General features: G+C 34.0%; 1 protein-coding gene across 2 annotated transcripts in view; it reads left to right on the top strand.

Moving 5' to 3' along the window:
• Positions 1–18,258, top strand: part of LOC145675593 (uncharacterized) — a 46,060-nt gene that overhangs the window by 9,335 nt on the left and 18,467 nt on the right. Inside the window, exons 1-3 of one of the 2 annotated variants that reach the window (XM_081746122.1) lie at positions 449–690; positions 8,915–9,087; positions 16,716–16,855. In XM_081746122.1, the coding sequence (XP_081602248.1) occupies positions 630–690; positions 8,915–9,087; positions 16,716–16,814 (333 nt within the window). In that variant the 5' untranslated portion in view covers positions 449–629 and the 3' untranslated portion in view covers positions 16,815–16,855. Of the gene's footprint in view, positions 1–138; positions 691–8,914; positions 9,088–16,715; positions 16,856–18,258 lie in introns of those variants that run through there. The other variant, XM_081746121.1, reaches the window with a different exon arrangement.

The following is an 18,258-nucleotide window of genomic DNA, read 5'->3' as shown; positions in this document are numbered from 1 at the left end:
GGTTTCAGCGTTTACATCCTAGTCTGACCCCAACCATTCCACTCACTAGCTCCATTTCACCTGAAATGGTACTTTGTTCTTCTCCCGACTCGTTCATAAATTTTGTTAAAACAGATAATATTTTTTTATTGCTTTCAGATTTGTTTGGATTCATTTAACAATAAGCTCTAAATGTTTTAAATCTCCAACTTCAACGATTCTTTGTTTGCGACAAGCCTTTCATTATTTCAAGTTTGCTTATAAAAAAATGGAAATGAAAATAAAAGATGTTCTTGTTAAACTTGAAATAAAAACAGAAAACCAGTCATTTGAGGAATGTAATTATGAACTATGTACTAGTAACTCTAATGATCAGAAAGATCCTCTTGCAATACCTTTGGAATGTAAGAAACGGGAAAGTGCAATGGAAGGAGAGAATATAGCTTCAGAAAGTAATGAGGATGAAACAGTGTCAGATTGGAAATTAACTTCGAAAGCAATATGTTTAATCAAGTGTTTGTCAACAGCTGAAGTACTAATAAATACCAAAAGTTTTCACAATAACATCAAGCCAAAATCCTCCAATTTTACCCAGAACACGAAAGAATCAAGCAGCCACATCTCAACCACTATTGCACATATGAACGGTAATGAAGAAGACATTGAAGAAATTGGTAATCGAGAAGGAAGTAAGAATGCTCAAAACCTCAGGTACGTTTAAATGCATTCATTTCATCAGAACTATATCTATGTAAATATTTTTTCTTCACTTGCAATACTTAGTTTATTATTCATTTTTTTCGTTTACTATAAACTGAGTTAATGGAGTTGTTAATATTCGAGAACACAGAATATCCCAATTTCATGCTTAGCTTTGTAAGAGGTGAGACAGTTCAGTAGTGAAATATGTATCCAAACGTAATGGAAATCGGTATAAATCTCCATTCCTAGGAACACTTCAGTGACAAGATTAAGTAAAGACACGCTTCTGACTAATGTCAACGGTTATTCTTCTTATAAAACAATGCTCGCAATTAAATTGGTCATTTGCTAATACTATAAACAATATATAAAACTGGTCTTAAGTCTCAACATTATTTAATATTCGAGTGTTCTGAAACACTAACTGCAATGGGAAGTATGTTTATTTTGTGGTAGATAAGTCGGTTATGCATTTTATAATATCGGGAACAGTCATTCCCCACACAGCAAGGAATATTTCCTCAACCAAAAGAAAATATTTTCCTTGATTTGCAAAAGGTTTTCCTTCTCTGGAGATTTCCATTCTGGTTTCCCTAATGTATTCCGAATATTTCCCGAAAATATTTTCTCAAAAATGTTTGTAAAACATTTTAGAAATTACCGAGAGTACATTTTGAGAATGCTTGCCAGAAAGTAAATCCAGGAAAATATTCACAAAATATATTAGAAATGTTGTTTTGGATGTATTGTAATATGTTTTCACTGTTCAGAGGGGAAATATTTTCGAAATGATACTAAAAATATTTTCCATATATGATACGGAAAACAATGAAATGAAATATATTCCATATATTTAAAAAATGTTTTCTAATACGTTGTTAACAATATTTTCTATTTTTACGAGAAAACATATTGAATATATATTTTTAAAAACGTTTAGAATATTTTAAAAATAAATTCTTTCGTAATATAACAAATATTTTTTAGAAATATTTTAAAAAGGTTTACTTAATTTTTTACAAAAGTATTTTGGTAATCTGCTCATATAACTTAAATGAAGCATTTCCGACCAATATTTTAGTATTATTTCCAGAATATTTTATCGAATTTTGAATATAAAACTTTAAAACAGGGAAAGGAAAATATATTAAAAATGAATAGAAAATGTTTTCCGTTATGTTTTGGAAAATATATTGTGTTTTTAGTGAACCACATTTTCCTATATATTATAGAAACATTTTTACATTGTTTTCAGAATATACTCTTTCGTTACTGGAGAAAATATATTCCTTGTTATACCTGAGAAGTATTCCAAATATTTACCGGAAATATTTTTTTAAAAAATGTTTGGAAAACATTTTATGAAGTACAGAAAGTATATTTTTAGAACATTAGCAGGAAAATAATGTAAGAAAAAATACACAAATTGTACTAGAAATATTGTGTTGGATGTAATGTAATATGTTTTCACTGTTGAGAGGGGAAATATTTTCGAAATGATACTAAAAATGTTTTCCATATATGATACGGAAAACAATGAAATGTAATATATTCCATATATTTAAAAAATATTTTCTAATACGTTATTAGCAATATTTTCTATTTTTACGAGAAAACATATTGAATATATATTTTTAAAAACGTTTAGATAATTTTAAAAATATTTTTTTTTCGTAATATAAGAAATATTTTTCAGAAATGTTTTTAAAAGGTTTACTTAATTTTTTACAAAAGTATTTTGGTAATCTTCTCATATAACTTAAATGAAGCATTTCCGACCAATATTTTAGTATTATTTCCAGAATATTTTATCGAATTTTGAATATAAAACTTTAAAACAGGGAAAGGAAAATATATTAAAAATGAATAGAAAATGTTTTCCGTTATGTTTTGGAAAATATATTGTGTTTTTAGTGAACCACATTTTCTGATATATTATAGAAACATTTTTACATTGTTTTCAGAATATACTCTTTCGTTACTGGAGAAAATATATTCCTTGTTATACCTGAGAAGTATTCCAAATATTTACCAGAAACATTTTCAAAAAATGTTTGGAAAACATTTTATGAAGTACAGGAAATACATTTTTAGAACGATAGCAGGAAAATAATGTAGCGAAAATTTTCACAAATTGTACTAGAAATATTGTGTTGAATGTAATGTAATATGTTTTTAATGTTGAGAGAGAAAATATTTTGGAAGCAATACTAAAAATGTTTTACATACATGATATAGAAAACAAAATAGGTTCGAAATTGACTCTCCATAGGACGTTTAGTCTTGGAGCCACTTTTCATACCGATTTGCGTTAATGCAACGCAAAAGTAGTGTTTCATTTGGCCGGCTTAGAAGTCACGCAGAGGTTGGTATAGTTCTGTTCACGACATAAAATGGGCTATTTATGTATGCTGTGATATTTTCAGTTGAAACATGGGCTGATCCTGAAATACGAATTTAATTATTAGTGGAGATTGAGATACAATATAAAGGAATGTTCCTTGCCGGCCTGGCATCATTGGAATTTTCGTATGTTTCTCGTGCGTGTGTATTTTTTCAAATTTTAAAAATTTTATTCTGAGTTTTATGCAGGATTTATACTGCACTAATTATTATCCGGCAAAGTAAAGTACAGGAAAATAATGTATGAAGCTTAAATACTATCACGTTAAGTTGTGTGAAGCGAAGAGTTATCTAAAAGAAGGAATCATGTATTCTCCGACTTCTGATACGAGATCTATAGGGAAGTTAATGGATCGATTCAGAAGCTATGTAGATACTGAAAATACTTTTCCGAATAGACTTATAGCCACAAAGCTAAATTTTGACGACACATTCGACCTCTTAAATAAAAGGAAAGGGGAAGTGATGGCCAAAGACAATTACGGAAAAAGAAAAAGGAAGAACCATCAGCAGAGGAAGGTAGATATGAACGTTGGAGATATTTTCGATAAAGTATCTTGTGAGCATAAAGTGTAAAGTTAATGTAAACTGAAATGAGTGTGCAATGAGTCTGAGAAAGCAAACTATAGATTAGTCTATTCCGTGCAGTTTTACTATCCGGATCCATAGTGTATGCAGTAGTAGGAGTAGCAGTAGAAAGGTTAGAAGCTCCCCCCCCCCCCCAGGGATTCGTTGGGTTCTGTTCTCAACATAAAATGGGCAAATTAGGGCCTAAACACTTTCCAAAATTTTTCTGTACATTTTACAATGTGTGGATCCGTATAGTAAAACTGCACCGTCTTTTCTGTTCTAATTTAAGGTTCCTGATTGTAAGGGCCAGGCTTGGGTAATAAAATGTGGGGTCAGTTACATAAGGCGAGAATAAAATTAATCGTAATGTACAGAATAAGGTAATAGTATACAACAGCTCCTCATCGTGCTCCGTACTCGAGGATAGTTCTTACTCTTGCACCACGTACAGAAATGGTGGTATGTCATGTACAAGTGGTAATAGAACACATAAGAAACCCAGATCATGTTGTATTCACACTGGAATATGCAGTATGAGAACACCGTGATCTGCGTTTCTTATGTGTGCTATTACAACTTCTACATGAAATACCATCACGTTTGTACGTAATGCAACAGTAAGAACTATCCACGAGCACAAGACATGCAATATGCGTTCAAGTCCCTTCTCCCCCCACACACACATAGTGAAATATAAAGTACAAGGGCACTACAGAGGCGCACATAAAGTGCACCGTACTCGAGGATAGTTCAAACTCTTGCACCACGTATAGAAATGGTGGTATGTCATGTACAAGTTTCAATCGATAAGTAAATGAAAATCGCTTTGTTACCCCATTTTCAAGTTGCTAGGTCCTCAATGAATAATCCGTAAAATACTGAACTTCCTGAGTCCTCGGGAAATGATGAGGACCTGTTGTATACTATATCCCAGATTTATTCTGGCCAATATTTATGTTAACTTCTTTAATCGGAAAATTCACTGTTTACTAGCTTAGAGAGTATTTTCAAAGTGAAGAGCTACATTTCTCGAAGCAGATTCAGTCTAGGAAGGCTTTAGCTTTGTGCGAATAAATATAGTGTCGTAGAGTTCGGATATACACCATGCTACAGTTCAAAATGACCCGTGCTATGTGGGAACTAGCAAGCACTAGTGCTGTCTGAATCAGAACGGTAAAGGTAGAGGAGGCAGCAAAGTGTAGGTGCGACTGCGAGTAAAGAGTGATATTGAAAAATAGAACAATTTACATATTTCTCCTGTACATTTTAATGGTTTATTCTCGCATATAAGAAGCAATTAAGAAGTTGTCTTTTACTGGAACATTGCCTTCATAACTTGAGTTCATGGTGGCTTATTTGTGCAGTATGTAAATACAAGCGTATACTTTGAATCAGGGTGGATTGATTTAAATCACTTGATTTTTTAAATAAAAATCGTTGATTTAAATCAAATTCCGAAATAATTTAAAGTGAAAATAAGTAAAGTCCCGTTTCTGTTCTGTTATTCCGATTTTATGGAAGATGATAATCATAATACAATGAGACTCAAATGTACAGTATGTACAGCTTTGAAAACAAGTGTCATGCAGAGGATGATTAGGGAAAATCCCGTTTTGAACGGGTAACAGGGCAATCCTGTTTTCTTCTCTTCGTAACATACGGTTTATGTTGTAAATCGTTAGCTATTCCAACGGGGAAATCACCATCGACATTTAAGACGAAGATTCTTTTGTGTGTGCGTCTATATATTTGTTCCCAGATAATACGGCGTATCCTATCCCTCTCCGATTTTTGTTGTTGTTGTTGTTGTTTTGTTTAGACTTTATAACTTTAGGCAAAATTTATGTATTTCGTGCCGCAAGCTAGTTACAATTTCCTTTAAAATATGCCCCTGCCAAATATCAGTGACTTTTGAGGAAAAAAGTGTCACTTTAATAAGCGTTGCTGTACTTTTTCCTTAACGCTTCAACTTTTAAATTATATCACCTATTTTTAGGTGATAGGATAAAATCTTTATTATTCGATTAAAAAAGTACCAGTAAAGCTTTTTACTTTGTTTTTTCAAGATTGAAGGAATTGTAGAGCACGTTACATATGCTTTCACTTCTCTCTGCGTCGAGACATAGGATGTGAGGATGTCATAAATTAAAAAAAAAAAAAAAAAAGATTTTTTGTGTCTATTTTTATTATTTTTTGGCGGGCCTACTTTTTGCATTCAGAATACTGAAATTCTGCACACTCGTTCAGTGCACCCTTAGTATTTTTTAGATGATTTCAGATCTCTGCGTGAAAACAGGGGGGTCCAGAGGGGCGAAAATGTAAAAAAAAAAAAAAAAAAAAAGATATTTTTTAACAAAAAATAGCTTTCTTCGCGATTTCCCCGCCTAAGATGGAGATATATGAATGGTACCATCTGAAAGGCTGTTCTTTTCCGAAGAGAATGATGTACGAACCATGATCTTAGGATAAATAGGGATGTTTCAGTAAACTGTTACCTGAGATCATGTTTTATACGGAAATCTGGGGTATTCGGGGATATTATTTTTTGCGGGCTTACTTTTGTATCTAGAAGTTTGAAATTTTGGACACTCATTCACTTCACCCCTTAGTATTTTTCAGATTTGTTTCAGATTGTTGCCTTTAAACACAGGCGGTACAGAGGGGTAAAAAGTTAAAAAAAAAAGGGGATATTTCTTAACAGAAAATCCGTTTTTTCGTGATTTTCCAGCCCCAGATAGCCTACACGATGGACACATTTGAATGGTACCGTTTGAAACTGTTTTATTCTAGGATAAATAAGATGTCTGAGGAAATTTTTATATCACATCCGTGTCATCTGGGGTATGGTGAGGATGTTCTTAGCTCATTGTTAAATATTTTTCCCGCCCTTATTATTCAAGATAGAAGCTTGAAATTTTATACACACATTTAGTACACCCTTAGTATTTAACAGTTGATTTTGAGATCTGTGCGTTAACACAAGTGAGTCCAGAGGGGATCAAAATTTGAAAAAAAAAAAAAAAAAATCCCGACATCTCTCAAAATTTTCCGCTTCAGGGACATGATAGGGAAAATGTGAGTGTTACCGTTTTAAAGGCTGTTCTATTCTGAAGAGAATGAGGTATGAACCATCATCCTAGGATAAATAGGGATGATGCTTGGCTAAAAGTCTATAATTTACCAAAAAAAAAAAAAAAAAGCCATAATTTAAAGCTAAGAAACATTGTTTGGGATTGATATAGGTTAACGATTGGGGATTAATTCAAAATTCAACCCCAATACTTTCACTTAAATGGCATAATTGGCATTTAATACTAATTTGTAATGCTTTTTCTTCAGTTCGCGAGTTGTATTATACGAGGAGAAAGATTTGATTTAAATCAAAAAAATCGATTTAAAAAAAATCATCAAAAATGATTTTTTTTAAAAAATCATGATTTTTTTCCACCCGCTTTGAATTACGTTTTAAAACTTACACGTCAGATTACGATTTTCATCTGATTATTTCATCCATATTCACATTCCTTATATTTTGATTACTTATATACATTCTTGAACAGAGTCAAATTTTAACTTTCCGGGATGAGTGCTGTAGTAATTTATGGCAGAACGAGCGGATGTATTTTTTGTAACAGTAGAGGTTATACAACTTGATTTTAATTTGTATTGTAATGTATTTGTTTTAGTTTACATGTACGTGGGAATGTACTATTTTAGGTCCGTATAGATTTGCAAAATTTACAAAAGGAGTACTACTTTTATTTCAGGAGAGCAGTGTGTAATTAACAGGGTTGGCTGGTTTAAACCAGCTGGTTTTTTTAAAAAAACCAACTGGTTTAAACCAAAAAAAAAAAAAAAGAAAAAAAAACGAAAAATGCTTTAAATCGTGTGAACTTCATGGTGACGTTTCCACATATCAAACCATCCGCATTACTTTTATCTACTTTCCACCCTTTAATCAAGGGGTCCCGTGGATGTAAGTCGAGAAGCGGTTTGGATTCCGCTTTAAGCTTGTGACCCCTTCCAGCATAACCTTGTTGTTGCATAATAACACCAAGGGGAAAAAAACTAATTTCTGTCCATATTTAATATGAATACATAGAGTAAATTATTTAAACCAAAAAACTGGTTTAAACAAACAAACAAAAAAAAGTTTAAACCTCCCCCCCCCAAAAAAAGTTTTTTCCAATAAAAACCATGGTTTTGGCCAACGCTGGTAATTAATAACAATATATAATGATTTTAGTCTTTACGTAATCATTAGCTTACGCGCATACGCACCCTCGCTGACGCACTTATTCCTTACGGACGCAACTTCACGCTGCCCCATTCCTTGTTGCGCTCCTGTCCTGACTCGGTTATGTAGCATTTGTAGTTTTTAGTGGCAACCACATACCCATGTTGGTTGGTGTTTATATCACAACCGTTTCAATGGCATTCCTTTGAACGCATATTTACACCCGTAACAAGTAAGCCTTCCTAAAGTGTCTTTCGCTCAGTAATATAACTCTTCCCGTAAGAAATACTTTAGTTGCTGAGACTGAATTTACTGATCAAAGATTTGAAATGTAATGAATTTGAGTATGTGGAGCTAGGACAGTACTTTATACTTTTACTTGTTATCTGGCGTATATTGTCTTTCACTTTGAGTTCTGTTACTATGCTGAATAAAATTAACAAGTCAAAATACAGATATAGGCGTAGTAACAATGCAGAACGGGCTGTTCTTTTTATTTATATATATATATATATATATATATATATATATATATATATATATATATATATATATATATATATATATATATATATACACAAGAAAGGGAATTTCCATAAGTGATGACAAGTTATTGTTGTGTTTGATCTAGTTACGCATCGTGGTTTTAGTTGTTAATTATAGAAACGAGCGTAGCGAATCTTCTACAATTCGACGGCATTTGTTTATTTGTTTTTCGTTTGTTCTATGTTAATTATCGTAAAAGTTAAAATGAACACGCTGCGTGTGTCTTTCTTCAACTGGCGGAAATAATTTTATTGCTTGGGGTTGTGAAACTTCAAATGAAACGTTTGTTTTATATCTTAACGCTTATGCCATGTAGTCTAAAGAAGACGTGGGGATCACGGTGGTTCATTTGTAGAATGCTTACTTCTGGTGCGTTGGGTAAGCAGGTCACAATACTTTTTTGAGAATTCTTACATACTTATATAGAAAGCAAATTTAGGGAAATGATAATATTTATTTTTATTATTATATTTTCAGTTTTAGCTGAAAGGTTAGAAACAGCGGAAATGGAACTAGCTAGTTGTCATGCGAGGAACAAAGTGCTGGAATGCAACATGAGGGATCTTAAGACGTCGAAAGAAGAAATGGAATGTAAGCTGAAGCAAGAAAGACAAGCTCTAAAAATAGAAAGGGATCATGATAAAGAAAAGGTTAGTGAACTATGTATGTTCAGATAACGTTCCATAGTTATACTCTTTATGCTAAACGAGATGGATGAAGAATGAACGTAAATAATTAAGAAATTACATTTTTGTACTCTCCCGCAGGGAATCGAACGTGAGACTACGTGCCCGAAATGCACACACACTAGTAACTAGATCAGCGGGCAGTACTATGTATTTTCAGATTACGATATTCATTTCTTCTTTTTGTATTAGAACAAGTGTAATTTGTCAGTTAATTACGTTACACAGACACAGTTTATTCAACTGAGTGTGAAATTGGGGGGTGGAGGGACTGTAGGCACGGTATTAAATAGTAGATCTCTCAATGCACCTAGTTCGATCCTAGAGTATTTGAGTTTATGATGGACAAGGTGATGAGCGTGAGTTTTCTTTTCCCTCCACATTTTCTTTTCACCAATTCTTTCATCAGCATCCCTAGTTCGATCCTAGGCTGTGCGAGTTTATGATGAACAACGTGATGAGCGTGAGCCGCAGCTTGAGGCGTGAGCGTGAGCTTTGGCTAAAAGTGTAATAATTGGTTTCTTTCTTTACCAAAGTTCTACATTTAATTCACATAATGATGCCGAGTGAACGTTAGCGAGTGGAGACGGGTTAGTGCCCCGCAGGGCACGTTGTTTTCTGTTTTTATTACAGCTAAATGGGAAGACGTTCCTGTGTTCTAGAAGATTGCTGCCTTCTTGGTTATGTCACTAACCGTATGTCTTGGTTATGTCAGTAAACAATATAACTTTCTCCACGTTTCTTTATATTAGTATATATCAGGGTTGGCAAAAACCATGGTTTTTATTGGAAAGAAAAAAACGGTTTTTTGGTTTAAACCAGGTTTGTTTGGTTTAAATAATTTGCTCTATATATTCATATCATATATGGACAGAAATAAGTTTTTTTTCATCCTGATGTTATTATGCAACAACCGGGTTATGCTGGAAGGAGTCACATAAGCTTAAAGCGGAATAAAAACCGCTTCTCGAGTTACATCCGAGAGAAATTGTCCTCCATTTGAACTCGGAACCAGGACTAATTGGCCACAAATGCGATACGTCTGCCGACTCACTCACGAAGGAATCCTGATAAAAATACGTTGAACTGATCTTTACATGCTTCTTGATATAATTGTCAAGAGTAATTTCGGAAGAGCAAAAAGATAAACAGTTGCACAAGTAAAACTATTATAGAGAATTACATATGGACAATTTCTAAGTACTACGGAGTACAGAACTACCTTAGTTCAAGTTAGTTAACAATGACTTTTATTGGTCCAAATTAAAGAAATACAACGACTTAATTTGCATATCAGTAAGAAAAGTGAATAAAGATACGAATTATTTGAGTCCACTTTGGCTCAGACTCATTTATACATAAATAGATACCAAAAATAGTTCTCATTTCACTAAATGCCTCTCGTGGGGTCTGTGTGACCCCCCCCCCACACACACACACAAAGTACGGCATTTCGAAGTATTTTATCAATAGTAAACATTGAAACGAAACAATATTTAGAATTTTTCTTTGATTGCAATTACATAACAATAATAACAACTACAAAAAAATCACAAACATTTATAAACTTAAAAAAAAAAATGCTTTTGTAGTGTAATCTTTTTGAGTAATGAATGGGGAATTCAGGTCTGAATATAACACGAATAATATATGGGAGTGAAACGTGATAACCCACAAATGTGTGTTCATCAAGATTTTACAAACACTTACACTTTTACGAACATTTTTCGTTTTTTGGTTTAAACCAGTTGTTTTTTTTTTTAAAAAAAAACAGCTGGTTTAAACCACCTTGGTTTAAACCAGCCAACCCTGGTATATATATAGGGTGTAAAAAAATTTAAAGCATCAAACCTACAGAGGTGATTTGTCACATCAGAGCAAAGGAATAGTTCATATGGGCCTGTGGTAAAAAGTCCATACTTTCGAAGCTATAGACTGTCGAAGACATAAGAAAATAAACTTTAAAAATCTATAGCTTCAGTGTGGGACCGAGCGCAGTCAAGGAAGACATCACTTAAGAACTAGTATGTGCCCTATTCAGATACCCATGTTTCAAAATTCTGCGGTGCTTGCGTATCAATGGACAGTTTATGAGCACTTCAACTTTTCTGAGTATTCCTCAACTGGCTCTATAAAAGTTAATGTGTAAGTGCCGCAAGATTCTGACATATGGATATTTGGATAGGGCACGTACTAGCTCTTAAGTAATGTGTTGACTCGACTGGGATCGGTCTCACAGTAGTGGAACTCTGGACCTCTAAATTTCCTTTTCGCACGTTTTCGGCAGCCTGTAACTATAGACGTTTGACCACGGGTTCATATGAACTTTTTTTTTTTTTTCTTTTCGTGTGCACAGTAAGAATTAAATGATAACTTAGCTGCTGATAGTCGAATTTCGGTTAAAACTACGCTAGAAGTCGTGTAGCCGAATAGTAACCGAGTAGTACTCAGTGATACTACACTTTGCCTTTTCCTGGATTACTATAGTACGGAAGGTATAACGTCGTTGCTTTCCCGTGAAAAGTTGTAGTGACGTTTATGGGGAGTTGCCAGCTTGGTTACTCGTGGCTCGCTGAGCGCAGTGAATGGTGGCTGGTGATTTGCTATCCTCTTACCACACCCCCAGTGACGAGCAGGTCCAAGTGCGGGAAGCTAATGACGCTATACCTTCTCACCTTTAGTTACCAAGAAAATTGTCAAAAGGTGTTAACCAACTTACTTGGTTACATTAAGCAAAAGGAATAACAGCTGTACAGTTTTGCGGTAAAAATAGCCGTCTCGTCTTTGTAATTGCTCATTGCACTTAATTATTGCCGGTACTTGGGCTGTTATAGACAATTAGTTATTTTAACCCCTCTTCCTTGGTTGCAGGACTCAGTTATTCAGGATAAATTAACACGTCTCAATTGATCTTTCTTTTCGAGTATCGAAATGCTTATATAATATTAAATTAGCTGCAGTATGGGATATTTCGAAGTAAATTTTTCTGGTCACAGTATGAAACATCCTCAGATATGCTAGTTGTCGTTGTCGTGTATGCGATGCACTAACCAATTAAAGTAGTGTATACTAATTACGGCTCTCGATTAATTTAATCGTGTGGTTGGCGTAATCATAAATATATTCATCTTTATTAAAAATTAGTTGCTATATAGATGTATATGTAGTATATAAGCGAATTTTAAAGGGAAATGTAGACATAGTAACTCCCACAGGATTTTTTTACAGGGGGAAGTGGGGAAAATTACCGACATACAAGCAAAGACGCGGATACAAATACCTAGAACCACATAATATTTAATGTAAAATAACAATTATTACAACTCACTGCTAACTTCACTAACTGTTGTGTGTGAATAAAAAAATTTAGCATATTTTAATACTAATTAGGAAAATCCATTGCTAAAGCAAGTGCTCCCTGCAGCGGGCGGCTATGGTTACAGAATACAGTTTTAGTGTTATTGATACTTCGTAAGTGAAATCCTCATTTAGTTGGGCGAGGAATCTAGAATACAATAGTGCTATGATAAAGAAAAGAGTAAGTTTTTATATTTTAGGTATGTTTTGTATTTGTAACCTGTTCTTTCCGAAAATATATTCTCCTTTAGAACAACTTAACTCCGTGCTTCAGAAGTGCAGAAGTACAACTCTTATGTAAATCAGGCGCAAATATATGTATTGAAAATTGAAAGTAAAGATTACCATGAAAAAAAAAAAAAAAAAACAATGATAGAACGACAGTGCGAAAAATACGAACCAACCAGTGCTAGATAGCCACTGAAAAGCACGAATATTATTAACAGAGTGAGCACAAGGGCGTAGCAGGATGAGCTTGGTGTGCTTCCGTATGGAGCGGGCATGTCAGCGACGGTGGATATGCACGTAACCGAGGGTAGTGTAAAAATTTTATATCCCATACAACTATGCCTTACATCTAATAGAGCTTTACTTCACTCCTGTGGTTCTGCATCATCACTTTACATAATGCCTTGAGTTCATAATAGCTTCCTTACGGAGTACTATGCATTACGTATTACGTACTTCTACCTATGATAAATATTATAATATATATAAGGTTCCGATATACAGTTACATGTAGATTGCTATTGCAAAATGAATCAACGTATAAATAACATAAATAATGGTTTGCGCCTTCCATTTCAAGTCAGCCAAAAAAAATTCCATCACCATCTCAGATATTGTTGAAACTTTTTTTTATAGCAACTAGACATGTTTTTTAAATGACCCGTATTTTTTGTTGTCGGAAAAGATTTTCCCGCCAAGTAAATGGGCCATCAAAACGGGAAGTACAATTTACGAATTTTAGAGAACGTGGAAAATGGTAAACTTCGTAGCCTCATCATTCAGCTATGGAGACAGATAGTTATAATTCTTGTTGTGGTATGTACACTCATGACAAAAATTATTGTCGCATGTCTATAAATATGTTGTTGTGGGAATATAATTTGATAACGAATTCGTCCGGTATTTCTTATAATGTTAGTATGTGTATAATCGGGAAAGACGATGTATGTGGCAAATTTCATGTCAAAAGAGCAGTAAATAAGAACAATAAAACGAAAATAAAACTTTCTTGTCCATTTAGCAACATTTTGTTTTACTCATTCTAATTTTCGGGTTTGTAATTCTTTTCTTCTGAAATTTACTACGAATATACATTTCCCGATTATACATGTAGTATCAGTATTAATAGTACCCTGCAAAATCATTATCAAATTATATTCTTACAAGACAGTTATAGATATGCGACAATCATTTTGGACATGAGTGTACATAGGGATATAAATAAAATATATTTTATTATAGTTTGGTTTGCGCATGCGTATCTTTTGGTACATAAATTAACAAATGAACGTAAGTTTATCTCGAAAGTCGAAGTTTGCGTCGAGCATTTCCGGTTCGAATTTTAAAATTCTATTTTACGGTTGGTAAGACCTGGTTGGTACGGTTGGTAAAAAAAAAAAAAATTGTATTGCTTGTGTGTGCAACCGTCTTGTCGCAAAAAAATTCGAGAAACCGTCAAATTTTCAAAAATCACCTTTCTCGAAATCACCATAATTTAAAATCCTGAAATGTTGTCAAATTGTTCAACTTTACATGAATAATAAACACCCCAAATAGCATTGTCGACCAATGCTTCGTGAATGAACTACAGCCTCTTGAAGTTAGCGAAGTTTCATTAACTTCAATATCACCGTTGGTAACACTGAAAACAATGAAAGTGCAACAATTTGATGATGTTTGTGGTTCACATTCATTAAATAAAGAATAAAAGTTTTTCCTGGCTCCTTTTTATTATTTTGATCAAAAAGGCTCTCTCAAATAATAAGATGAGCCTCCCCTTCTCCGTTTTCTTAAACCGATGTAACCTGAGGTGTAAATTACGATTACAAAACAAAGTTTCACTGATTTTTTTCCACTCTGAAGTAATTATTTGCTTACTTAGTGTCTTCTTCGCTAATAGCATGTAACCATGGCAGATGCTCCAATAGGTGTAGGTGCACTCACAACTCGTAGCACGTTGTCGATAGTCACAAAACACTTATATTCTCTTCTCTTATTCTCTTCTGGAAACCTGTACCCTGTTGAAGGTGCATGTGGAAACAAAGAAAAAATAATGAAATGAAATCTTGGGAGTTTTACGTCCCACGTTTATGCCGGTTAGGCTAAAGGAGACAGTGATTATGAGAAATGAGTGAAATGGCGGAATGAAGAAAGTGAGAGGAAACGGGAGAACCCCGAAAAACCCACCAGCACGGTGTTTGTCCACCACAAAGTCCACACGGCGCAAGGTGGGATCGAACCAAGGACCCCAAGCACCGGAGGTGAACGCTCTACCAGTGAGCCACCGCGCCTCCTGGAAACACAAAGAACACTGCAATTTCATGTAATATTTGATTTATTGATAATATTTCTGCTATCCATCACTGGTTATTATATATGTATGTAACAAAAGTTAATTTTTGCAAATTTCTTAAATCTACACTTTGAATTGCAGAAGCTCGATTTTGGGGAAAGCATGAAGTTAGTCCATAGTGACCCGTTACTGTCATAAAAGCCAAAGATGACTTCGGTAAATACCAGTTACCGGTCGCACACTTTCCCACTTTTTTTTTTTTTTAATTGTCGAATTCGGTTTTTGGCAACAAGACGAGAGTAATACCCGAAGTTGGTACTTGCACTATACACACGAATTTTTCTGCTGGTTTAATACTGTGAATCTGTTTTTCGTTTTCCCGTGTTGCCACATTCTTATCCCCCCTCTCCCCAATACGTCGCAGAGACCCTTACCACGGCCGGTTTCACTGAAAAGCCACTCCTTTATCGGACCTGTCTGCATCTTGAACATCTGAAAGCAATTTTTAAAGTGGAATGCAGCACCATCAGAAATCACTGAAACGGTTTATTAAATTGTAGACACTTATTTTCACGTACTCGAACCTTTTTCTATAACGCATATTTTCGCTTTTCTTCGAGTATTTTTAGAATCTTATTCATGGCTATGAGTACGAGCCGAATCGTGTGTTTTGTCATCGCTTATTATGGCAAAACTGTCAGTTGTTTCATAATAATATATCACTCCCGTAAAGGAGATTTGCTCGTTTCTCCAGTGATCACTCTGAACTTCCCTTTGCAGAATAACAGTCCAATTTAAGCGAAGTCCACATGCAGTAAAATGGAATTTTTATCTTGAAATTTTACACGGTGCTTTGCGGTAGCATTTTTTTCCACTTTCATTTTTGCAAGCTGTGACTTCAAAGTTAACGAAAGTTCGCTAACTTAAAAAGGCTGTAGTTCATTCATGAAGCATTGGTCGAGAATGCTATTTGGTGTGTTTATTATTCATGTACAGTTGAACCATCTGACAAAATTTAAGAATTTGAAATTATGATGTTTTCGAGAAAATGACGATTTTGAAAATTTGACGATTTCTCGAATTTTTTGCGATAAAACGGTTGCACACAGAAGCGATACTTTTTTTTTGGGGGGGGGAGCGGGTAACTAGGTCTTACCAACCGTGAAAACAGAATTTAAAATTCGAACCGGAAGTGCTCGAAAAAAAGCATAAACTTCGACTTTTCACAAAAACTTACGTTCATTTGTTAATTTATGTACTTAAAGATACGCATGCGCAAACCAAACTATAATAAAATATAGTTTATTCATATCCCTATGTGCATACCACAACAAGAATTGTAACTCTATATGTCTCCATTGCTGAATTGTGAGGCTCCGAATTTGACCATTTTCCACGTTTTCTACAATTCATGAATTGTACTCCCCGTCCTCGATGGCCCATTACTTGTTGGGAATTTTTTTTCGACCAAAAAAAAAAAAAGCCCCTTAAAAACATGTCTAGTTCCTATTAAAAAAAAAGTTTGAACCATATCTGAGATGGCGATGGTACAATTTTATTATTTATTTTTGCCTCAATTGGAACTCAGATATCTAATTTAAGTTAAAAACAATGTACATTTCTCATTAATTTTTAGTTACTATAAAGATGTGACTTAGAATTTGTAAAGTACTGTACATATTTTAATTTTTTGCATTTTCTTTTTCTATAATAGATTATTAAAACACATGGTACAAAACGTAAGAAATGTTTATTAAGCACTGACCTGTTCCGAGAGATCAGAAAAAATGATTACGAGCTGGTTTTGGAATGAACATAGCTGTTCTTTATGCTATGTATTGGGTAGTTCAGGAAGTGAGTATTTATTGAATGTTTTATTATTATTATTCGATATACCCATTAAACCATATAGTTGAGACTATTGTATTGATAGAAAGTTGAGACACTATAATATTAATAAATTTTCATAGAAATAGGCACTAACTATACATTTAAATAGGAAGAATGGGTCAAATAGAATTTACTGTAGGCAGCCGATGACACCCCAAAATAAACAAACTTCTGTTCTTTATAATATATCGAACGTAAAGGAACGACATTGGTTGATTTGGCGCTTTATTGATGCATTTCGAAGGAAAAAGAGAAGCAGGACACGAGACAATGCTTCAAGAAGACGATCCGCCCAAGAAAAGAAGAAAATTCCCGACGAGAGCTCACGTCGTGGTTCGGATTCCACGTTAATCAGTAGGTTCACGTTGTGTATAGCCTCGCTGTTCACGGGACGTTAAACTCAAAATCAACTGAACTGAAAGAAGAAAATATATTCAAGCTGATAAAAGAATTCGCCGTACAGAATTTTGAAACTGTTGACATTGCAGAATAATGCTGGATTTGGCCCATAATTCCGTCATGGAATGTTAATGTCATGGTAATTGTAACATAAGATAAAGCAAATTATTCAATAGGTATATTAGATTACACTGTTGTTTCCTTTCCAATTATCTGTGTTGCAAATACGTAGTAATAAGCAGTAATGCAGTGTAATGAATTGCTATGAAGTTATGAATATCCTTTACGTTAGAGATATTGTAAAGATAACTTCACAGAAGTTTACTTTGGGGTGTTGTAGGATGCCTACAGCAAATTTTATTTTAGCCCAATATAGATTCATGCTGAAAAATATTTCTGCAGGTCATTGTCTCCGATTTTCCTGAAATTAGGATATATCATTCTAAAAACAAAATAATTAGACCCATTTTTTTCTGCACTATACACACACACACACAAAAAAAAAAAAAAAATAGAACTAAATTAAGCATTTGTTGCAACTGAGACTTTCAGTGACTGTTTGCCATGGCATTTTAAAGAAAATGTGGATCAAATTTAACCTTTCCGAACTTTTTAATTTTAGGTTGTGCAGTTATTTTTTGAGTTTTAGTGATATTAATGCCTATTTTTAAGGCTTTTAGTACGTAATCATCCGGTTTCTATTTTTGAAGTACATTATAACCCATTTAAGTAGATTAACCTATTTAGATATACGGCTTTGCGTCCAAACGTCTCGCGCCCAAACGTCCTGCTCCGGTATCACAGGGTGGTATAGGAGCAGAGGGCTGGTGTTATTTATCATTAGCCTTTAAGATAAATCTATAAGTGAGCATAGTGAGAAGGATCACATATACTTCTACCTTATTAATTTATACAGTATGGCGCTAAATTCGGTGTACAAAAGCAGAGGGGTGATTCCTGAGAGTTAA

The sequence above is a fragment of the Thermobia domestica genome, chromosome 18, assembly GCF_964235325.1.
Source record: "Thermobia domestica chromosome 18, izTheDome1.hap1.1, whole genome shotgun sequence".
Lineage (NCBI taxonomy): Eukaryota > Metazoa > Arthropoda > Insecta > Zygentoma > Lepismatidae > Thermobia > Thermobia domestica.
Note: the sequence above shows the minus strand (reverse complement) of the source record. Positions and strands in the feature narration are given on the sequence as shown.